Source organism: Diorhabda carinulata, chromosome 6 (genome assembly GCF_026250575.1).
Source record: "Diorhabda carinulata isolate Delta chromosome 6, icDioCari1.1, whole genome shotgun sequence".
NCBI lineage: Eukaryota > Metazoa > Arthropoda > Insecta > Coleoptera > Chrysomelidae > Diorhabda > Diorhabda carinulata.
Genome location: NC_079465.1, coordinates 26,192,112 through 26,214,456, shown reverse-complemented (window position 1 = coordinate 26,214,456; position 22,345 = coordinate 26,192,112). Strand labels below are relative to the sequence as shown.

Here is a 22,345-nt window from a genome sequence, read left to right as displayed (position 1 = left end):
TTGAAGCTCAATATTTAATTTTATACAAAAAAAAACAATATTCGCTTATATATTAACAATAAAAAAGTTAATAGTGTTTACAGAATAATAAAATTTGATCTTTATATTAGTTTTTTTGAGTACTAAGAAAATTGTGATGTTATTAGATTGTTTCTTATATAAATATAAAATAATTATAAATCTTTTTCTTCCATTATTTCAAAACTACAACATTTGGTGATTAAATATTCCATTAATGACGTTTTACTGAATGCAGCTCCTGGTGAATATACACCGCCACTGTAACAAACACAATTTACGTGCAGTTTATGAATTTAATATGTCAAATTGACATTTTATAACCTTGACGATGAGATTGCCGGTAGTTCAAACGATCTTTCAATACAATTTATTAATGTTATGGATGTTTGAAGATAAATTTGAACTACTATATAAACAAACTATATACGGTTCAGTTATTTATATGTAGTAGTTCAAATTAACCTTGGATCTGTTGTATTGAGGAGGGAAAAGAAACAACGTCGTTACTTGTTCAAGAGTTTATACAAGAATATTTTCACAGAATATACCATAAGAAGAAATGCAAACTTAGTTGGTATTCAGTGGAGATAACAAGGGGGATTTTCGATGCCAGTACCCTCGATGGCAGAATTAATCTATTTTCGTGGTTCATTCAAGTGTAATTTTCATCCAGTTTCGATCTTAGAACTGGGACACGTTTATTTACAATATAATATTCATATATATTTTCAATCAAACCAAGGAAAATGTATCAAAGTACGTTAAAAGATAATCTCTCCAACAACATGTTCCAATTTGAAACGTCTTCAATGTCTTTAATTGCTCTTTGTTATTCTCCAAACTGTTTTTCAATTTTTATATTTTGACAGTTGTATTCCGATGAATCGCCGTTTCCCTAAGTGTTAAATTGTACTTACTAGTTCCAGCTAAAGTCAAAAAACCCGATTTTTGTTTGTCAAAACTACTAATTAATAATGCAGTCTGAAAATTCACTTGAAACTTCAATGGCTCTTCTATAGGTTAATTTGCTAGATGTTGAATGTTTTTGGTTTACTACACAGTCATTAACTTTGGCGTGACTGTAATTTTCATAAATGAAAGTAGACAATTTGATAATTTGATGTTGACACATCGGGAAAGTGTTTGGGAAATTAAAACAAATGATTATTCATCTTGACAAATGACATTGACAGTACTGACACATTTTTATTACACTAACGCCACGATTGGCATGTGTGTCTCTGAATTCAGATGCAAGTCGACGTCTTATTGGGTATGTTCCGTGACTACTTTATTTACCAACATGACATAACAGACAAACTTATTGTCTTGAGACAGTACAGTTTACAATATTCCCAACTAAACTATTTCGGTGATTTACACATAGATTGCGCTACTATGACTACCATTTTAATTATTGATACAACAATAATATCCATACAATTGATAAAAAAAGACATTTTCATTTATTCAACTCTTAAGAAAATAATACCAGTAGTTCAAATGAACTTTTGATACATTTGTTTTCCAATTTTGAGGGTGCAATTGAACTACTATGTAAAAATTCAATTGGAAAAATTCTTATGGTTCAATAATTTGTACACAGTAGGTCAAAATTGACCTTCAAACATCTAGATTCAATTGATATAATCTAATTAATTCCAAACAGTATTTCTGATGACGCGTTTGTTTAAGTTTCTGATTGACTAAGAAACATGCAACATTTTTTTTTCTTTCGGTTACTTTAACTAAATCAAAATAATGAATAAACTTTTTCTTAACCTTACTTTTTGGGTAGTTTCTCCTTTTCGCTCGAAATCATGATCGCCGCTGCGACTATAGCGTAAGATGAGAACCGATATGCCGGATTTCTAGTTTTAAATCTCGCCAGAATACTTTTATTCGGCGGTACGGTAAATTCTTGATCCTTATCGGTCAATTTTTCTTTCCACCCTTCCCCGTAAAAAGTATTCTGATACCAACAGTTTTCAACAGTTTCTTCTGAAGGCGTTTTATCCTTCGTCTTGAGATATCCCGCTGTAAATATATGAGGGTACTGAAACGAAGATGTTTTTGCGAATTTGAGGATTTAACAAAACAAATTGATACATACATTAAGTAGAAGCCATCTGCCGCATCGAAACGGCGCTAAAATCATACATAATAATAAGATGAGCTGCAAGATGAAAAAATTCCAAAAAGTTTGGACGTGAACCAACATGTCAACTTGAACCGGTCGACGATTTTCGTTTTCGTACAAAAACTTTTGAGTTTCTTCCATCACTAGTTTATCACATGCCACTGAATACATTGTCCAACCATTAACGGTTTTGGAATATCGGGGTAAATGGCTGAAAAAATCAAAGTTGTTGGTATTGTGGTGAAAATTTTAATACGACTTTCGACATGGATTGAAACAACAGCAATGTGCCGATCAACTCGCTTCGAATTTTCATGATGAAACACCATCTTGAGCCCCTAAACTTCGCTGGTATTCTGCATTCAATACCCCGAGATTGAGACATATTGGGGCCTTAGTTCCACTCGCATACATTCAACATTGCATGAATATTTGAAGCAAGATCATAACAGGCGACGAATCATGGATCAAAGCATATGAATCTGAAACTAACAACTATCGATTGTAAGGGTCTTTCAAGACGAGCCAAATCCAACAAAAGTTGAACACTTCGAAGCAAATAGTCGCCTGTTTCATCAGAATAACTGGACATGACGCCACCGTTCCATTAGATCAAGCTAGAAGTGTTCAAAAAACATCAGGGAAGGCAAATCATTCTCCAAAACGTTTTTAAACAATCAAAACATCGAATTGATGCCCTACAGCTCTTGTAGTTGAGTAAAAAAACTCACCAAACCTTCAATTCCGGTCGAAAGTTGTACTTTTTTTCTGGACAGATCACTTTTTTCATTTCTTTGAACTGTAAACCATGTTTAACAGCGTAGACGAAGCTCTCCCACGTACCGAAATTGATAATAGGACCATCATCTCGACTTTCAAACCACATATTAGCATGTACCACCACCGAATTCAAGGTACCATCGAATTTTTCGTTTAAATAAGTTAGTCCCAAATCACTTGGTAAGCAATCCAAACCGCACGCACTTACTATATACAATCCTGAAACGAATATATGATTAACAATATAATTTCACCCCATATTTTTCGTTAAATTACCCTTCTCTTTAGCTATATTGTTAAATTTTTCAGGAAGTGAGTTTATATATTCAGGTTCGCCACTTATATCCAAGTGATGGGTACCAGCAATAACGCAAGCTTCAACCACGGGTAATCCTAAAGTGTTATATGGTCCGCATAAGTTGATTAAAATTTTTGTTTTCCGTGCCATCTTAAGCAGCGATTCGTCATCGTTCACATCTGCTAATACGATGGGTGTTAAAGATAAATCCACCCCTGGAATCATTAATAACGTATATCTCAATAGTTTGGAAATACAAAGAAACAATTATAATTTGCTTAGACAGATCCCTAAGTCTGACTTAATTCGTATTGCTACGAACAAGTTTGGTTTGTAGGCCGGCCCTGTCCAGCTACAATGAAATTTCACAATTTGGTGAAGCAACGTATATATATTCGAATGTAAACAATTTTTTATAGCTAGCGGTTTATTCACAGTATTTCTTCTAAGCAATTTCTAGGAAAGTCTATTTATTTATTTTTTTTTCTAGAATTTTATTTAGATATATAAATGATGTGTGTAAACGCAGTTTGTTTTAATTTTAAATAAATAGTTGCAGTGAAAATAATCCCGGAAATTATTTAAGTGATATTTATAAGTAAATTATTATAAGTTAAGTGTAGATAAATTAAGAACGTAAGAGATAGTGTTTATTGATTCATCCCACGAATTGAAAGAGTGTAAAAAACGTTACGGGATTTTTCAAAACGAAAGTATTTCACACGTGAAGAAGGAATACCATGTTGAAACCTCCCTTCAACCCTTCAAGTATTTTTAAAAATGACCAGAACTATTAGTAGAGATAGCAAAAGATAGAGTGGGTGTTTCATTAAGAAAATTAACACGTGAATACCATATCATATCGTGAGAATTAGCACCAAAAGGCCAATGTCCTTCGAGAAACCGATCAAACGCTTTGAATGGAACTTTTGAAGTCATTTTGCAAGCTGTGAGGCTTGTCCAAGTCTTTAACCCGCTGGACGCTTACAAATGACGTGGTCTGCAGTTTCATCCTCCTCCCTGCATCAGCCGAATACTCCTTAACGCCCATGGTGTGGGAATAGAGTCTTAGAACACCGTGTCCGGTTAAATGTCCAGTCACTAATCGTGACTATTCAATTGGAGTAGTTGTTTGGTGTTAGACGCGCAAGGTCCATCTATACGTGCCTTTGATTGTCTTATGCCAAATGCCTCTATCAATATCTGCCTTGTAAGAACAATTTTGAGAGCCGCGATAGCAAAAAAAGTCAAAAAACTGCAAAAGAGTCCTCAATATACCCCAAATAGATACCAAGATCTGTCATCAACTACATTTAACTAAAGGGAGAAAATTATTGTTATGGAAAATGAAAAATACTGCAAACTAGCCAATTTGGAAGTCAAATTAAATGATGGTTCTTATAGGGGCAATATAGAAAAATCCAATAATGATGTAATATATAGAGAAAAAGCAAAATTCCTAGCAAAGTTCTAGTCTGGTATGAGTTTTAGACAAGAGAGATATAGACCTCATGTGGGACGAGTGAGGAGGGGAGCAGTAGATTCTGAAAGGTATACAGAGTTTTCCAGGACTTGATGCAAACATTTCGAGAGTAAGTAGATAACGTCATATGACCCCTAGGAGTTGCAAAATAATGTATTTATAGTTTGTGCTCTATAGTATCGATTTTGCAGTAAGAAAAACTGGTAATCTCAACATTTCAATGGACTAATCGAAGTTGCAGGATTAATATTAGAAATCCAGGACAAAAAATACAATTCCAAGTCTTTTCCAGGTTTTTCAGGAAACCTGATGCGTTTTTTGTGTGTATTTAAAACTTCACTTACCAATTTTATCTCCCACTTGAGCAAGAACATCTTTTATCTTTTTCTCAGATCGTCCAGCTACGCCCCATGTGAAGTTTCTTCCATTTTCCTTTGACAATTCTTGGAGAACTGGAATGCAGTACATCCCAGTTACACCAGTTGCGCCCAGCAATAGAAAATCCAAACGATCTTCGCTCATTTTCTAAAAGAAACTCTAACGAATTATCATTATAAATAAATCGTTTTATTATTGTCTGAGATTAGATGAAAATTCTGAAATTAATTTGGTTTATTAATCATGAAAACATTCAGAAATTAGATGGGGTTCTAAATAAATCATGTCGTCTTCACTTATCGACTGGTTTAGTAGCTTTCTCAAAGACCAATCCATCCAGTTTGCTATGAATAGACACACTTCAAAAAGTTTCCCAGGGATCCATCTTGTCACTTACTCCTGTACATCAACGATCTTCTCGACGAAACTGCAAAACCGATCTATCAACCGCCCCCAACTCGGCTAACATCCAAATCCGTAGGTTCAACAGATCACCACCATCAATACCCGAGTTTAATGCAGCTGCTATTCTTACCAAGAAGACTGGTACTGCAGCGCAGGATTTGGTTCTATCTGGACAAAATATATCACCATCGCCGCACATTGGCTTGTTGATCGTTGAGGTTGGAAGCAATATGTCCTGGCATATTAAAGTGGCCGATTTAACCACAAACACTTGTAGCCCTCTTTAAGAACAAAAAACTATATATGCAGCAATAGCTTCTAGTTCTCTACAGGACCCAGAGTCATTCATCTTTGAAATAATGCTCGCACATTTGGAGCTGGGTTTCTCTACTCAATTTAGAAGAGAGCAATTTAATTTATAGGTGACCCAGAGTTAACCAGAAACCTGGATAGCTTAGAGCATAGAAGAAGGGTCACTGACCTGATTTTCTTTCACCGATAATACCACGACAGATGCTCTTCCGAGCTGTGTAACAAAATCCCCCCTAGAATAGTTTTAGCAAGACCTACTCGACAGGTAGACGTAGCTCATAAAGATCGAGTTTGCCTGGAGGCGCCAAGAATTTCAATTTATCGAGAGTTATTTCTTTGGAGAAGTGAAATCATGTAGAAACAGCTACCAAAGCACGTTTTTCCCTAACACCACAACCTACAGAAGTTCAAGATCAATATCCAAAGGCATCTTCATATGGCAAGCATCACTCGAATTGCTTGGTTGTAAAAAAAATCTGATCCCTAGCGACTTTTTCCTACTCCCTAGCGCCAAAATTTTTTACAGGAGTGAGATTTAGTCTCCAAAGGAAACTATATAGAAAAATAAAAAGGATTGCAGAAAAAGAAACATTTCAGACAATTCTCGTAAAATAAAAAACTGAATGACGTACTATCTAAATGCAATTTTATTTAATTTTGTGTTCGTGTTGAACGAAACCGGTCGGATGGGAATAACTATATATTTAGAAATTTCCATATAATGATTTCAAGGTCAAATAAACCTGTATTCTGATTTCTATCAAAACAACTTGTTCAATAATTGTTTAATATTATATAATATCATCAAGGTCAGACCAGTACGTTAGAAAATGATTTGACAAAAGTTTAGAATCATTTCAAAGATGGTAGGAAGAATGTAGAGCAGCCATACAAAAAATTGGGAGCTTATTGTTCATAAAATGATAGATATCGAGGAAATCTGGAAAAGGGACAAAAATAATGAATCAAAAATAGAAAGATTTAGTAAATAAACCAAAGAAAGTCCAAGAAAGTAATAACTTTTGGTGGTTCCATTATACTGTTTGTTGAGAAGCAAGGGGGAGGATTTTTATCCCACATATCATCGCGATTCCAGCATCAGCTGTCTTTTGAAGATTTTCCGTTCCAATTTAAAAAAAAAAATTGAATAAATTTAGTTATAAAAAAACCAGTTGAAGTTAATGATCACAAACTCGAACTTAAAGAGTTTCGTCGCGCTTCTGTCTTTGATTTTTCATCTGCGATTAATACTGGAGCTTGTTTGTCCAACCTCTTCTTCAGCTGTACAAAGTCATCATTTTCTTCAAGAGGTATTGTCTGGGGTACATCTAAGACCTCTCCTCGCATTGTGATAGTTAAGTTCGCAGCTTTTTCTAATTGATCCAAGACGTCTACTCCTCATCTATTGGAGTATCTTTTGTTCTCAAATCTACCTAAAACTCCTAGATTTTCTCGTTCATATGATTTTCCATCGTTTCCTTTTTATTCTCGATATTCGATTGTAGCTTCTTATTCATCGTTGTAATCTTCTTCTCCATATCAGATTCAAGCGGTGAAATTCTATTTTCGACGTGGTAATATCGTTTTTTATTTCAGAAATTGTCGAGATTCATGTGGAAGACTCCTCTTTGAAGAGAGATAAGCTTCTGGATCAAATCTGTCACCTACCAGTTCAGTTCGGCTTTCAGTTTCGTCACATTCAGGTCACCAAGTTTCTTAGCCATCTTCGTGATCGAAATATCGTCCTTCATGAGGGAAATATCGTTTTTTATTTCAGAAATTGTCGAGATTCATGTGGAAGACTCCACTTTGAAGAGAGATAAGATTCTGGATCGAATCCGTCACTTACCAGTTCAGTTCGGCTTTCAGTTTCGTCACATTCAGGTCACCAAGTTTCTTAGCCATCTTCGTGGTCGAAATATCGTGTTTTATGGTGGAAATATCGTTTTTTATTTCAGAAATTGTCGAGATTCATGTGGAAGACTCCACTTTGAAGAGAGATAAGCTTCTGGATCAAATCTGTCACCTACCAGTTCAGTTCGGCTTTCAGTTTCGTCACATTCAGGTCACCAAGTTTCTTAGCCATCTTCGTGATCGAAATATCGTCCTTCATGAGGGAAATATCGTTTTTTATTTCAGAAATTGTCGAGATTCATGTGGAAGACTCCACTTTGAAGAGAGATAAGATTCTGGATCGAATCCGTCACTTACCAGTTCAGTTCGGCTTTCAGTTTCGTCACATTCAGGTCACCAAGTTTCTTAGCCATCTTCGTGGTCGAAATATCGTGTTTTATGGTGGAAATATCGTTTTTTATTTCAGAAATTGTCGAGATTCATGTGGAAGACTCCACTTTGAAGAGAGATAAGCTTCTGGATCAAATCTGTCACCTACCAGTTCAGTTCGGCTTTCAGTTTCGTCACATTCAGGTCACCAAGTTTCTTAGCCATCTTCGTGGTCGAAATATCGTGTTTTATGGTGGAAATATCGTTTTTTATTTCAGAAATTGTCGAGATTCATGTGGAAGACTCCACTTTGAAGAGAGATAAGCTTCTGGATCAAATCTGTCACCTACCAGTTCAGTTCGGCTTTCAGTTTCGTCACATTCAGGTCACCAAGTTTCTTAGCCATCTTCGTGGTCGAAATATCGTGTTTTATGGTGGAAATATCGTTTTTTATTTCAGAAATTGTCGAGATTCATGTGGAAGACTCCTCTTTGAAGAGAGGTAAGATTCTGGATCGAATCCGTCACTTACCAGTTCAGTTCGGCTTTCAGTTCCGTCACATTCAGGTCACCAAGTTTCTTAGCCATGTTTATGTCACTATTTATTTGTAATACCCCACACCTGACACCTATGTAATGTTTTTCTTATTCATTTATACTTTTTCTATCGATGGAGTCGATTTAGAAACAATGTCTTTTAATCACTTAATTTATTTAACAACAAAATTGATATTCACTTTTGGTAACAATGAAATGTATATTAATAGGTACTTACTGAAACGTATTTAACTCTATTTTCAGCAAAATTCGGTACCACCACTTTTTTTAATCAATATCTATCTATCTAGATTTTTAGAATGGTGTAAATTCGAAACGCATACCATATTTACTGTAAATATCAACAATCGTCCATCAAAAACAAGTATCAAGGTCGCATGAATTTGCTTATTAAATCGATAGTATAAATTTCCTTATATACACTACCGGTCAAAAGTTATTGCCCGCCCCATAAGGCCGTTATCATACGTATGCGGCCCCGGAAACCTTGTCACACATACACAATTTTGGCATGTTCCATTTTTTTCCGTGTCCATTCAGGCTAAGTGCATTGTGGTGATTAGTGATGTAGTAATCATCGAGAGAAGGCTTAGAAGAATGAAAAAACGAACTACACTAACACTTACAATCACACTATCTGACGCGCGTTTCGATAATCAAGTTATCGTCTTCAGTGACTCAAAGTAAACTGTAAATTCCAATTTAGAAGTAACGAAATTTATCTTTATATTTTCACCAATTTGTGATTCACCAATCTTTGACCACCGAGCCATTTTTACAAGTCTCGGAACAAAAAATAATCAGAGGAGGCTAAATCTGGCGAATAAGGTGGCAATTCAAACATTAATTCATTTATTTGGAAATATGGGATATTCCCTACTCCGATGTAAGGAAGCGTCAGGTTTGAAGATATCTTCTAAACGGAAAATACCATATGTATGTAGTCAATGACCTTACGTAAAAAAAAGTTAATTTCACCCTTCCCCCTTATGTCTATTGTCATAAGGAATGTTCAGCTCCACCCACCCCCAACGAACCTAACGTGCAAACGCGGCCCCCAGCTTTCTCATGCTGAAATTTTCAGTTAATATGTGATGTACCGCACTTTTTGAAATGCCCACTATGTCTGCTAGTTCACGCACTTTCAGGCGACGATTATCCAGTTCCGCTTTGTGGATTTTCTTCAATATTTCTGGGTTCTTCACCTCATTTAATCGACAACAACGATGCTGGTTTTCGCAGGTTTTACGGCCTCGTTTAAAATCTGCTAACCAATATTTTACTGTTAATAACGAAGGACCAGTCTCACAAAAAGAAGAATTTAGCTCAGCTAAATATTAAATAACGTGGAGTCTTCAATCTTGAAACGTATGCTCCATAGAGTGTATACTTTCTAATCTAGTGGTATTTTTCAAGCAACTACCACCATCTCTAAGTCAGGCCAGGTACTTCTGGGACCATCTTGGTACTGCTGAGATAGCAGCAGAGATGAAATGGAGAGAAGCTGGTTTTTTTTAGAAGGGTAGCAGTAAAGAAATTTTTTGAAGACCTCAAAATAAAATTGACAGGTTGTAGTGGGCTAAAGAGTAAGAAAATTGGACACTTGAAGAGTGAGAACGAGTTTTATTATAAGGATAAGTCAAAGTTAGAGATTTTTGGGTCTAAGAAAAGACTGTAAAACACTGCGGAGTCCTGGTGATGGTTAGATATGTTTTGGAGGAAGGGTGTTTACCAGGAAGGAACCCTGGTAAACGTTAAAGGGGTTTTGAAGGAAGAAGGCTATAAAGAAATATTAAAGGAAAATCAAAGTACAAACCATGAAATTTATACAATTTTGAATGAGGCACGTTTATAAAGACAAAAATATTACGGACGAAGACAGACTCTTGAAACAAGTTGCATGGAAGATACCAGAAGGCAAGAGGAAAAGATGTAGACCAAAAAATCGGTGGAGTAAAGCGGTGGAAGAAGACCTTAAGAAGGTAAATGTAGTAGGTTCTCATACAGTTCAAACAAAAACGTTTTTGAACAGTCAAAACATCGAATTATTGAATAAATCGCGAGGTCAACGTTCTTCTACACTCAAAAAAGCGTTTAAATTACTTGTTTTGGAGGTACTTCAATTGGAAATTAGTTCAAAACGCATACTACAGAGTATTCATATTGAACTCGTCTTCGCCCTGGAGCCGGCGTCGCCTGGATGTAGCAGAAATCCAAAATTCGGCGAAAGCGTAGCGACTTTGATGTATTTTGGAAATACCCGGAACTCGTTTGTTGTTTGGTTTTTATCATAGCAGGCGGTTTATTGTCATTATTTCTTTTGAACTCTTTTGTGTAGCGCAGTTTATTTTAGTTCATAATAAATATTCATAGTGATCAGACGTAAATAGAAGAATTTGAATAAAGTATATAAGTGAATTATATAAATTAGTTAAGTGTAGAGTAAAATATTTAAATAAATACGAATAATAAAATACACCAATGAGGAGTATTTCAACTTTTATTTTCCAAAATTTTCTTTTATATTTTAAAACAAATATAATTGAAAAAATCATAAATCATTCGATTTTAGAATCTCAAATTCCAATGTTTTGTGATCGACGAGAGTTTTCATCAAAGAAGTTTTCCCAAAGGCAGATCCGGTGGAATATACTCCTCCCCTAAAATATAAAAATACCATGCACTCTCACGAAAATACTTGAAAATATTTGGTAGGTGCATAATCGTATAGGAAAAGGACGAGAGAAGAAGAAAAATAACCTTTAATTTAATAAATAACAATCTAGATTGTTAAATACATTCTAGGACTTTTCAGTTATAAGTCGAGTTCAGGTAAATCACCTATCAGCTGATTAACGACATCTAGATCACAGTTTCCGAACGTCACTTTCAATTTAACACATTCAACCCCAACCAAAATTGATAAACTTTTCCCTGGGCACGAAAAATTTTCAGAAATCCAAAGTGATTATTGTTGCAGAGATCATTTTGGAAAACTGCGGTATTGTATTTTATGAAAAAATATAAATAATTGTGATAGTAACAACAATTTTTGTGATATTTTCTAATTAAAATTTCGTTTTTTTAAATATGTCATTTTTTTATACCCCTAGAAACAAAATTTATCAAGTAGGTACAAGGGACACTAACTGAATATTTTAATAAAATATTCGAGTTATGATTAAGAAAACAAAAATGGAAAAAAATCAAATGGACCAAGTTTAGGGTAATATTTCAACGACTCAGAACAGTTCAACCAAGCTGTAAAACATTCAAATATGGTCCCTTGAGTCGTGGAGAAGATTTTAAATAAAATGCGGCGTGCGAAGATCGCCCTGGACTGTGAGTAAAGTTCAGTTTCAAGCCTATGGACCGCACCAAAGTTTGAAATGAATAAACTATTTTTAATCTATCAATGACGCTGCTCACGATAATTAATAGTAGACAGCCATTTAAGGGGTGCTTTGGTCCGAAAAAATTAACCTAAACCCAAAAATGACAATATAAAAAGTAGGGTAGAAACAATCAAAACATAATGACTACAAGCCGATTAACTAAATCATTTTCCGAACAACAATGAACGTGATCCGGGTTAGTTTCCGAACATTCCATACAATAAGCAACAATGTCTTTAATAAAGGAGAAGAAGAAGACCACTGCTTTCTAGAACATCTTAAGACGTTAAGAAGAAGACAACTGCTTTATAGAACACCTTAAGAAGTTAAGAAGAAGACAACTGCTTTATAGAATGCCTTAAGACCTTAAGAAGAAGACAACTGCTCTATAGTCTGCCATAAGACGTTTAGAAGAAGACAACTGCTTTATAGAACGCCTTAAGATGTTAAGAAGAAGACAACTGCTTTATAGAACGCCTTAAGACGTTAAGAAGAAAACAACTGCTTTCTAGAATGCCTTAAGAAGTTAAGAAGAAGACCACTGCTTTCTAGAACATCTTAAGACGTTAAGAAGAAGACAACTGCTTTATAGAACACCTTAAGAAGTTAAGAAGAAGACAACTGCTTTATAGAACGCCTTAAGATGTTAAGAAGAAGACAACTGCTTTATAGAACGCCTTAAGACGTTAAGAAGAAAACAACTGCTTTCTAGAACGCCTTAAGATGTTAAGAAGAAGACAACTGCTTTATAGAATGCCTTAAGACCTTAAGAAGAAGACAACTGCTCTATAGTCTGCCATAAGACGTTTAGAAGAAGACAACTGCTTTATAGAACGCCTTAAGATGTTAAGAAGAAGACAACTGCTTTATAGAACGCCTTAAGACGTTAAGAAGAAAACAACTGCTTTCTAGAATGCCTTAAGAAGTTAAGAAGAAGACCACTGCTTTCTAGAACATCTTAAGACGTTAAGAAGAAGACAACTGCTTTATAGAACACCTTAAGAAGTTAAGAAGAAGACAACTGCTTTATAGAACGCCTTAAGATGTTAAGAAGAAGACAACTGCTTTCTAGAACGCCTTAAGATGTTAAGAAGAAGACAACTGCTTTCTAGAATGCCTTAAGAAGTTAAGAAGAAGACAAATTGCTTCATAGAACGCCTTAAGACGTTAAGAAGAAGACAGCGGCTTTATAGAACGCCTCAAGACGAAGATAACTTCTTTCTAGTACGCCTTAACACGTTCTTCATGAATGAGGCTTCCGAAACATTGAAATCCTATCAATATATTATAATTTCGAGCAGATTTTTGTATGTTAAATAGTATAATTTGCAAATAACAAATAGTAAAGTGGATCATTATGGAAAATTGAGAAAAATAATGTTGAAATCTTACTTCGATGGTAATTTGTCTTTTTCTGTTAGAATGGCAATTGCTGAACCTACAATTCCCAAACAAGTAACTCCGTAGGCTGGATTTCGTGCTGTAAACGACGCCAATATATTTTTATTCGGCGGTTTATCGTATTGATCATTTTTATTCGGTAATTTTTCTTTCCACCCTTCTCCATAAAAAGTTACTCGATAAAAAGTATTTTGTAACGCCCGTTCTGATGGAAACTGCCCTTTCCTAAACAACCCGAAAGTGAAAATTGCTGGATACTGAAATAATAATAAATACAATAAACAGAAATATATTACGAGCGCGATGTACGAGGGACCGTGATGTATATACGAGGAGCAATCAACAAATCTCTTATTCAAAGATAAAAACCACACTCGGACGACACGTCAGTATGTACCCGGTTTAAAATCATCATAAAACACGTTAGTTTAGCGTTTTCAGATAGCGGACACTAGTATTTCCGTTTTTATTACTTTAAAACCTATTTTTACGATATATGTGATAGGTTTTTACGTTTTTATTCAACCAGACCGAGAAACGCAACCATTTTTTAGGTTAGGTTAGGTTAAGTAATCTTAATCGGCCGAGAAAAACATATTTTTCTATGAAAAGCGATATGTTTTAATGATCAAAAGGAATTTCCGAATTTAACCAAACCTAATCAATTATTGACAAAATCGTACTGATTTCAGGCATCTAGAATCTCGATAAATGGATTTTGAGACCTCGAAAATGTCAAATTAGTTTGTTATCATGATTCTAAATCAGGTAGATATGAAAGTTTTTTCTAATCTTCAATCTGTCATAATAACGATGGCGATTGAACGAAGAGAAACTTTTCAAAAATTGACACGGTTATAATATTGGTAATTTACGTCACTTTTTACAATTCAACTATCAAAATTTTATATAAATCTGATTGTTAAATTAGGAGTTTAATGCTCAAATAAAAAAAACCAAGGAAAAGTTACATAATTATTATACTGAAAGAGTTCCGTCCTAAGACGTTCTTTGCTTTTAAAATTATCTACGCCAGCAAGTCTCCGGACTGTTTACAATGTTTCCGACCATTATATATCGTCCCTTACAGTCTGTAACTTCTGATGATGATTAGGGGATGCACACAATTAATAGAATAGTATATAAACAAGATCATACTGAACTGGATTTAATCTTTCCCTAGACTTTCCTCCCAAATATTTTATATGCTACAAAAGACTTATCAAGCCTCATCTAATAATCACTGTTAAGTACCGCAGACTTCGAGAACATCTCAACACCCCTACATCTTCGGGAAGATATCCCTTTCATAGTTCATAGTATGGGCGACCAAAGGTCGTTAATCACATAGGCTTGTCTTGCTCCACTTGAAATTACAAAAGGCCGACCTTCTGTGAGAAACCGAAACTTTTTGACGAATTCGGATTTGATAGCTAACCAGTCGAAAAGGAAGAAAGTGCGGTGAGTTTGTTTTTTTTTCCGGATGAAGACCTCCAGTCACCGTGTCAATAAAATCCAGCAGCTGATCGATTTCGCGTACCTACTGCGGGCGCAGCTTTGCGACTTTTGGAGCCAACTCATTGTTCGATGAAGTTCTTACATGGACCTATGGGTTGGAAGCTCTGGGTGGAGGAGGGTTGTAGATCGAGGCGACTTTTGGACCTGGGAACGTTAAGCACTGAGCTATCACGACAGCCTTAACCGTCCTTCTTCTTTGTTTATTCCGTGCCTTGTCAAAAGCACCGGTCAGAGCTATGACTTCGATCGAAATCGATGCTTTGGAGGTAGGTGGTTCCGTGGTCTTTGTTTGCTAAGAGTCCTTGGATCGGCAGATTTCCCGCATGCTAGCGGCCGCTGGGTCCCTTCACCTACGTCAAGGTCCAAAGGTTACAGGGGAAAGGTTCCTCTTTACTCTTTTGTGGAATTATCATGGTGCTAAGCCTGGTTAATACGGTGGATGTGGATAAACGGGAAGACTTTCAGTGAGCAGAAACTAGCTTTATCATATTATTGGGGCAATCTTAGTTTCTTAGTAGTCAATTGTCTGTTTTAATGAACAAGTTTTTACACTTTTTCATGTGTTGTTGTCTTCAAAGAATATCCTCATCATTCTTCGTCTTGAAATAAAACATTTCCAAACATTTCTTTTACCAATTGTAAACACTTAAAAGTTACCATTTTATGATAATTTGTATTTATTGATCACACCTCGTATATTTTTTAAAGTGAAGCAAAATTTGACTTACGTTAATCATTAAATTTCTACCGCAATGGAATGGAATGAAAAGTAACCAAACTATAATAGCGAAAAATATGACAATCAATCGAAGGAAACTTTTATCGTTAGAGAGAGTTTCAATTTGAACCGGTCGTTTATTTTCATTTTCGTATAAATATTCTTGAGTTTTCCTCATAACCACTTTATCGGCTGTGAAGTAAAACAATGACCAACCGCCGATCTTTCGATTACGGTGCAAAGTATACCTGAAAAAGTAGAATTATATCTAATTCTATTTGTTTAATTAACACATAGAGTTTCATCTTTGAACGTAGGTAGACCTTTCTCAACATTCCTCTGTTTGTCATTATCTAAATCTTGCCTGTTTTTTTACATTCATCCATCTTTTTCTACATCTTTCGTTTCTCCATTTATGAATATTTTGTTGCATCATTTATACTTTTGTCTGATATCGTGACTGGTTAATTTACATTTCAGTTTCCTTATCCTCTTTCTACCTTTCTCATAGTTTACTATCTTCAAAATTGCACTCAACCCCATCATCCTATAGTATCCAGAATATTATCTGCACTAACCACCTTCTAGTTTGTTCTCTTCAAGGTTTACCCCGGTTCTTCAAGACTTTATCCAGCCTTTCGGAAAACGTCATCATAGTCAATTCACTCGTAATATCCAGAATTTAGTAGTAACCACATCTCAAACGTTTCCAATTTGTTCTCTTTAGAATCTCTCTTGGTTCTTCACATTTTCCTTTCTATTCCAGCTCTTTTCTTTTTATGTAAAAAGCAAACACGAAAGGATAAACTCGAGTTGTGCTTGCTGTGTGAAGATGCCTGTGGATATTGATCTTGAACTTATGTAGGTTGTTGTGCCTTGGTAGTCCCGATACTTTGACGATTTGGGCGTCTTCAGGCGAACTCGGTGCTCATGAGCCATGTCTTGCAAATACCGTCCTAGGTGGGATTATGTTAAACAGCTCGGAAGAGCATTTGCCGTGGTCGTATCGGTAAAACAGAGTCAGATCAGCGAGTATTCTTCTAAGCTCCAAGCTGCCAACTCTAAATCGCCTATAAGTCGAACTGCTCTCTTCTATGTTGAGTCGAGCATCTTCAGAGTATGCTTGGGAAATGAGCTCCAAATATGCGAGCAATACAGCAAATATGGGACCTTTTAGAGAATTTGAAGCTGTTGCGGGATAAATAGATTTGTCGTCTTAAAAATGGCTCCAAGTTTTCGTGAAGCTAACACCCAACAAGCGAAGTTGTGGTGATGATGATACTTTATGTTCACAGATGGCCAAATCCTGAGCTGCAGTGCAAATATTCTTTGTGTTTTCAAGATCGGTATTGGTTTGTTGTTGCCTATAGATTTGGATGTTTATTGGGGTTCTTCGTAAAGTTCTTCGTCATTTTACTAAATTTCATCTTTCCAAAGTATCCAGATGATTAGTTGCACTGAACCCAACTTAATAGTTTCCAGTTTGTCCTCTTTGGTTCTCAAAGCTTTCTTTGTATTCCAGCTCTTCTTAAGATGTCAGTACATCTAATCTGAAAGATAATTTCTAAGTTTTTCTCTTTAATAATGTTCTGCAGAAGTATTGATACAAGATCCATAGGAAGATTAATAGCTATGAAATGTATAGTGAATAAAGCAAAGTCTTGAACAGTTATTTGGATTATTTTATAACTTACTTAACTTTCAGCTCCGGTAGGAATGTAGCCGGTTTAGGTTCGGGGAACATCCTTTTCTTTAACCGACTATATCTTGTACCGTGGTATAATGCGTGAACAAGACTATTCCAAGTACCACAACCGATAATAGGTCCTGGTCCGACATCTTCGTACCAACCTTCGAAATAAGTCACTACCGAATTAAGTACCCCATCGAATTGCTGCTCGAGATAAACCAAACCCAAATCAGATGGTATAGTATCTACTCCACAACACATTACTATATATACTCCTGAAATACGAGGTTATTTATGAGAATAAATCTATAGGAATCTCGATTATACCTTTTTCTTGAGCTGGTGCGTGATATTTTGTATACATTGTTTCGATGTATTCCGGTTCGGCTGTTATATCGACGTGATGAGTTCCGGCTGCGATACAAGCCTCTACGACGGGATAACCGTATTTTGCGTATGGTCCGCAACAATTGATCAGAACTCTGGTTCTTTCGGCCATTTTTTTGAGCGATTCTCGATCTGATACATCTGCTATTACAATCGGAATATTGGATAAATCGATACCTGTAAACGATGCAATACAAAACGTTGGTAGTGCAAGTTTTTCAAATTCTAAAGGTAGTTTCCATTCATATTTTCCATTAATAACCTTCCATAGCTACCAAAGCACATCTTTCCCGTACACTACAACCTACAGAATTTCAAGATCAATATCCATAGGCTTCCCCATACGGCAGGTACAACTGGAATTATTCGACTGCTTGCTTTTCACATGAAAAACAAACACATCACAATGCGTGGATAAAATTTTTCTGCACAGTGATGAAATGCCAACAATTGTTGTCCATTCATCCTTACAGATCCATCTAGCGCTCTAAATTGTCAATACAAACTTGACCTTGTGTCAGCTGCTTGAATCGACTATAAAATTGATGGTTTGTTATGCCAAAACAAAAAAAGCAAACTTTGAACAACCAAAGAAGACAAACTAGAAGCTATTAAATATATTGAGTGCAAATAATCATCTGGACAATATGGAAAGATGAAATTTAGTATGATGACGCTTTACGAAGAACCCCAATAAACACCCAAATCCGTAGAGAACAATAGATCAATCTTGGAAACATTCTGGAGTGGGATGAAAGGAATCTGATTGAGTAGAGCTGTTTTTACAAGGAAGTTTTGCACTGCAGCTCATGATTTGGTCCTCTCTGGACGTGAAATCACCACAACTTCGCTTGTTGGGTGTCAGCTTCACGAAAACTTGGAGCCATTTTTAAGACGACAAATCTATTTATTTCGCAACAGCTTCAAATTCTCTAAAAGGTCCATATTTGCTGTATTGCTCGCATATTTGGAGCTCGGCTCCCAAGCATACTCTGAAGATGCTCGACTCAACATAGAAGAGAGCAGTTCGACTTATAGGCGATCCAGAGTTGGCAGCTTGGAGCTTAGAAGAATACTCGCTGATCTGACTCTGTTTTACCGATACGACCACGGCAAATGCTCTTCCGAGCTGTTTAACATAATCCCATCTAGGACGGTATTTGCAAGACATGGCTCATGAGCACCGAGTTCGCCCGAAGACGCCCAAATCGTCAAAGTATCGGGACTACCAAGGCACTACAACCTACAGAAGTTCAAGATCAATATCCACAGACATCTTCACACAGCAAGCACAACTCGAGTTTATCCTTTCGTGTTTGCTTTTTACATAAAAAGAAAAGATCTGGAATAGAAAGAGAACTGTGAAGAACCAAGAGAGATTCTAAAAAGAACAAATTGGAAACGTTTGAGATGTGGTTACTACAAAATTCTGGATATTACAAGGGAATTGACTATGATGACGTTTTCTGAAAGACTGGATAAAGTCTTTCTGGTCTTCGTAGGTCGTACGACCTCGTTTAAACTCTTCTACCCAATATTCTACTATTGATAACGAAGGACCAGTCTCAGCCAGAGTAGAATCTAGTTTAGCTTTCATATCGGTTGGATTTTGGTCTTTCAAATAAAAGTATTGAATCACATAACAATGACCAATTTTTTCCATGTTTACAAATTCACTAAAAACGTTAACTATCATCTCTAGTGAGACCTGGTACTTCTGGGACCATCCTCGTATTTCACACTATTCAACGCTGTATCGTCCACCTAAACAGGTAGCCATGAACCCATCATCAACTTCCAAACTAAAGTAGTGTTCTGCCAGAAAGATTTAGTCATTCTGAACCAAGGATTGGAGTTGAAGGAGAAGAAAAAGAAGACAAAATGATGATTCGGATTCATCGAGTGTCTGTCCATGCTGGAACTGAACTTCCATTTATTATAAGACATCTAAAGAAGCTCTGAAACAAGCAATGGACGTCACTCGGTATAGATCAGGCCTGATACTTCTGGACCTCGTAAATTTAACTTTAGTCATTACTTATTCAATAAAATTATGAAATTAGATGAAAAAAAAATAGATTAAATTGTAATTTTTTCAATTCTTTACAACTTTATATGCAATATAATTACGTTTTGTCTTATTTAGTACTATAATCTATTTTCTCTTATGCTTATATAAATAATTATAACAACTCACCCATTTTCTTTTCTGTTTCTTTAAGAGTTTCCCTCAATTTATTTTCTGAACGTCCAGATACACCCCAAGTTAAATTTCTACCATTTTCTTTGGTTAATTTGTACAAATAAGGGATACAGAAAAATCCACTTGTACCAGTTGCTCCAAATAAAAGTAGATCCAATTTTGGTAGTTCCATTCTCTAATTACAACTGCAAGAATTTTTTTGAAATATTTTTTTATTAAAATCCAACGACTGGGTTGTTATTGTGAGTTGATACATTAACAATTTATATTTACAAATTTTGATATGTATAAAACGAGCAGTTACTTTAAGAAAAAACTAAAATTAAATACTTTTATCAGTAAATATTGTTGATTGAATCGTACTCACTTCAACCCAATCTGAAGTTGATATGGACGTTAAAACTTATCAACAACCGAATTACCGTAAGAATACAAAGTTGTTTACAATTTAGAACATACGTTCAAGGTATTCCGGTCGATTCGACGATGTATTGACCTCGATAATTACATTTTTATCGGTCGGTTAAAAATCATTTGAAATAATTAAATGTGAAGCTAGCTTGCTATTGGTGCGTACTTGATATAACAATTAATTAAAAAAAATAATAGAAATATGCAGTATATTTAATAATAATTAGTTATGATGATAAATGAATAGATTGTGAGAAATAAGGTCAAGGTAAACATTTTTGAATTTAAGAATGATATTAATGATAACACTAAAATACACGAAATACCATAAAATAATGAAAATAGCAACGAGTAAAAAGGTTTTAATAGTAAATAAAATAAGAAAAATAACAATAATTTCAGTGGTGTAAACTTTTAACATAATCCCCGCCCAACCCTTTTGAATTTTTCAAAGGAAAAAAACTACCTGAAGGGATCCTAACCTAACCTAACCCTCCGGTTAGGTTAGGTTAACATTTTAGACCAAATTTCCACACTGTTTTCCGTTTCGGCACATTTACAGCTATATAGGAATTAAATGCAAAGAACCCAAGATCGGTACATACTTCCTGTCATGAAATATCGGACAAACAACACACCAGGAGTCTGGTAAGACTTGCGTATCACGCCGTTGACGGAAGTGAATGGGGTTGAGTCTGAATGTTGGGTTAGGGGGTGAAGACTCAAAATATAATGTGAGCATAAGGAAACGGAAGACGGTTGCTGGTGGACGACTTTTGTATAGTAAGATCTTTATTGTAACAAAAAAAGATATTGAAACAAAACATCGAATGAATAGGGTATAATTGAAAAGTCCAGAGAGTTTGAAACGACACCTACAACGAACCTAACCTAACCTGAAAAATTTTTATTTACAATCTCACAATTTATACAAGTCTACAATTCCATCTCACAAGTTTTGAAACTTATCTATTCGATTTTTCGTGCACCAACGTCGCCATTGGTACTCATCTACATGGAAGTATATACGCACTGGTAATCATTTCAATTCTTTGACTATTTTTTCCTTCCTCAAATCCAACTAGGGAACGCGGTAGTGAAATTATTTGACAGTTGACAGAAATCAATAATAACGTGCACTAGGTTCTAAATAAAATTTTCGTTTTATTCTTATTTTTTAAAACAGATTATATTTTATACACGTCCACAACTAATTATATACCTGAACCGTTCGGAAATACACGACATAAATATAATGTAACTGTGAACAAATATATCAAAGAGGATTTAGCATCTGTGTTATTATTAGTATTTTGTATAATCAAGGTCGTAATTCCAAAAAAAAATTATAATTGCAATTACTATTCACCTTATTTTTTTAATCAGTTTATTTGAAGTCTTTAAACGAATATAACAAAACAAATTCATTTCCATACAACTAATACTAATGAATTAATATGTCAATTAGAATAAATTTATATTAATTAATTATCAATATTAAAAATCTCGAATTACAGTAGTTTTAATGTTAGTTAGGTAGGCAACCAATTATACCTGTTAGACTGAATAAAAGCGTTCTACAAGTATATTGTGAAAATATGGTAAGTTGCCTAACTAACGTTGAGTGTACTGCTAGTTGCCCACCATAGAATTCGTTTTATTAGAGAAGTCACTTGAAGTTGCAATCGTATCCGCGAATACGTCAACCAGCGCCATGTTGTTGATTTTATGTTTGAAATATCATCAGTAGCGTAACATCAGTAGCGTAACATCAGTAGCGAATTATGTAAGTTATCACAAATTCAAAATAATAATTTGTTTGTAGTGCGTGGTATAACTAATACATGGTTGAAAACATTTCAAGTTTAGTGATAGTGTATTTAAAATTTTCTATAGTTTATGGTGAATTGTGATTGTTGTACTAATAATTTACGCTTTACGAAATATTTCCTTATTTAATATATACTATACTGGGTTTCCAAAAAATTTTGTTTAGTTTATTATGTGGTCTTTAAAGGAGAATCT

The 22,345-nt window shown here is 35.1% G+C and overlaps 2 protein-coding genes across 4 annotated transcripts; both read right to left on the bottom strand.

The window, feature by feature from the left end:
* On the bottom strand, positions 1–8,983 carry LOC130895640 (lipid droplet localized protein-like). Its single transcript, XM_057803068.1, has 7 exons — positions 8,815–8,983; positions 5,067–5,247; positions 3,218–3,454; positions 2,893–3,160; positions 2,135–2,372; positions 1,809–2,077; positions 1–279 (listed from the first exon to the last, which is right to left on the bottom strand). Exons 2-7 carry the CDS (start codon positions 5,242–5,244, stop codon positions 174–176), a joined length of 1,296 nt encoding a protein of 431 aa, XP_057659051.1. The 5' UTR covers positions 5,245–5,247; positions 8,815–8,983; the 3' UTR covers positions 1–173.
* Positions 8,984–11,079: 2,096 nt separating this feature from the next.
* Positions 11,080–21,388, bottom strand: LOC130895416 (saccharopine dehydrogenase-like oxidoreductase). 3 transcript variants are annotated; one of them, XM_057802675.1, is made up of 7 exons: positions 20,277–21,388; positions 19,904–20,094; positions 17,647–17,883; positions 17,324–17,594; positions 15,640–15,877; positions 13,385–13,650; positions 11,080–11,257 (listed from the first exon to the last, which is right to left on the bottom strand). In XM_057802675.1, the coding sequence occupies exons 2-7, from the start codon at positions 20,079–20,081 to the stop codon at positions 11,149–11,151; spliced, it is 1,299 nt and encodes a 432-aa protein (XP_057658658.1). In that variant the 5' UTR covers positions 20,082–20,094; positions 20,277–21,388; the 3' UTR covers positions 11,080–11,148. The 3 variants fall into 3 exon arrangements, with proteins under 3 accessions (XP_057658658.1, XP_057658660.1, XP_057658659.1); XM_057802677.1 differs by having other exon boundaries at positions 20,926–20,944; XM_057802676.1 differs by having other exon boundaries at positions 20,332–20,349.
* Between the last annotated feature and the right edge of the window lie 957 nt (positions 21,389–22,345).